The 1,536-nt window shown below is 34.6% G+C and overlaps 1 protein-coding gene across 1 annotated transcript; it reads left to right on the forward strand.

Annotated features, from left to right (window-relative positions):
- The first annotated feature begins 36 nt into the window (after nt 1-36).
- On the forward strand, nt 37-1,201 carry LOC106755256 (lipid transfer-like protein VAS). The gene is made up of 3 exons (XM_014637371.2): nt 37-549; nt 765-809; nt 936-1,201. Exons 1-3 carry the CDS (start codon nt 249-251, stop codon nt 1,028-1,030), a joined length of 441 nt encoding a protein of 146 aa, XP_014492857.1. The 5' UTR covers nt 37-248; the 3' UTR covers nt 1,031-1,201.
- Nucleotides 1,202-1,536: the final 335 nt, after the last annotated feature.

Consider the following 1,536-nt stretch of genomic DNA (forward strand, 5'->3'; position numbering starts at 1 on the left):
TTTTTTTTTTTTTATTTCCAGCTTCATTATAATTGAACCTACCTCATAATATTAAGTTCAAAACGTTTGGAATCTTATCATACCATCAACTCCTTGTTTCTTTTTTGTCTTTAATTAAGCGAAGACGTGGGATCTCATCTTGTGATTATGGAAGTCAACATGTGGAGTCCAGCGAGGCAATCATAGATTTGGAAGTATTTACGAAAGTAGAAGAGAACGGCGAAAGCAGAAGCAGAAAGAAGAAGAAGATGATGATGAAGGTTTGGATGTTGGTTTTGGTGTTGGGAATCAGTGCGATTGGGTTTGGTAATGGACAAGAAGTACCACCATGCCTGGCGCCGCTATCTCCATGCATTAATTTTTTGAACTCCACTAACCCACCCCAAACTTGCTGCAATCCAATCAAAGAAATGAACGCAACCCAGAATTCATGTTTCTGCCAACTTGCATTAACTCCTGGAGCACTTGAAGCTTTGGGTACCACTATCCCTCAGGCTCTTCAACTTGTTCAATCTTGCGGCGTCAACTTCAAAATCACCTCCTGCAAAGGTTACTTACAATCCCTTATTACTGCATTCTAATTTCCTCTTAGCTTCCAAACCTTTCTCTGTTTCACCTTCAAACCTCATCACCACTTCAACATGCTTATCATCTTCGTCAACAACTTTCTGTTAATATTTTTCTTCTTCACAACTACTTTTTATTTCAGAATACTATTTTGGTGTCAATCAATTTTATTTTATTTTTCTTCATCAAAATTTCAGGATCTTTCTCTTCAGCCCCGCCTCCGTCGTTGCTGCCGCCTTCTGGTAAGAATTCTCCCAATTTTTTTTTCTCATTCGTCACGATAATTTTTTCATGATCTATTTATTTTCATTTACTCATTATTGTAATATTTTTCATTATTGTAATACTGCATTTTTATGGTTTTGCAGCAACGGTGGGAGGTGATGAAGGAGGCACATGCAGAGCTACAGTCAGTGGGTTCTCCTTCGCACTGTTCTTATGTGTTTATGCTGTGTTTAATTAGAATGATTAATTTTCCCTTCACAGAACCTTGCTTGGATTGGAGTTCATATTTAATTTCCATTGTTCATCAGTATACATTCCTGCAATTACAGTTTCCTTTCTCTCTTGAAATCTCTTGTCATTGTTTCTAGGATTGCTATAATTTATTGAATTAGTCACAATTTATTTACTAATAAGACTGTTATTTAAACCAGTTAAATTTATTTCTTTTATTTTAAATCAGTCTCGATTTATAAATAAGAATTTAATTTAAACTAGTTAAATTCATGTCTAAATACCTGGATAGATTAGTTTATGTGAGGTGACAAAACGCAGAGTCTCTAAATTTACGTGTGCGAATGTTTGAGGAAACGGGATATGATAATTTATTTTTATTGTTGCCTTTGTCCAACTTGGAATCCTAATGAAAATAATTTAGTTGAATCCCACTTCAATTTATTCAAATTTTTAGTAAGGCAGGTTGACCCAATAGTATAATTAAATCATAAAATTATAGCCTTATCAAGA

Source organism: Vigna radiata, unplaced genomic scaffold (genome assembly GCF_000741045.1).
Source record: "Vigna radiata var. radiata cultivar VC1973A unplaced genomic scaffold, Vradiata_ver6 scaffold_1859, whole genome shotgun sequence".
Classification (NCBI taxonomy): domain Eukaryota; kingdom Viridiplantae; phylum Streptophyta; class Magnoliopsida; order Fabales; family Fabaceae; genus Vigna; species Vigna radiata.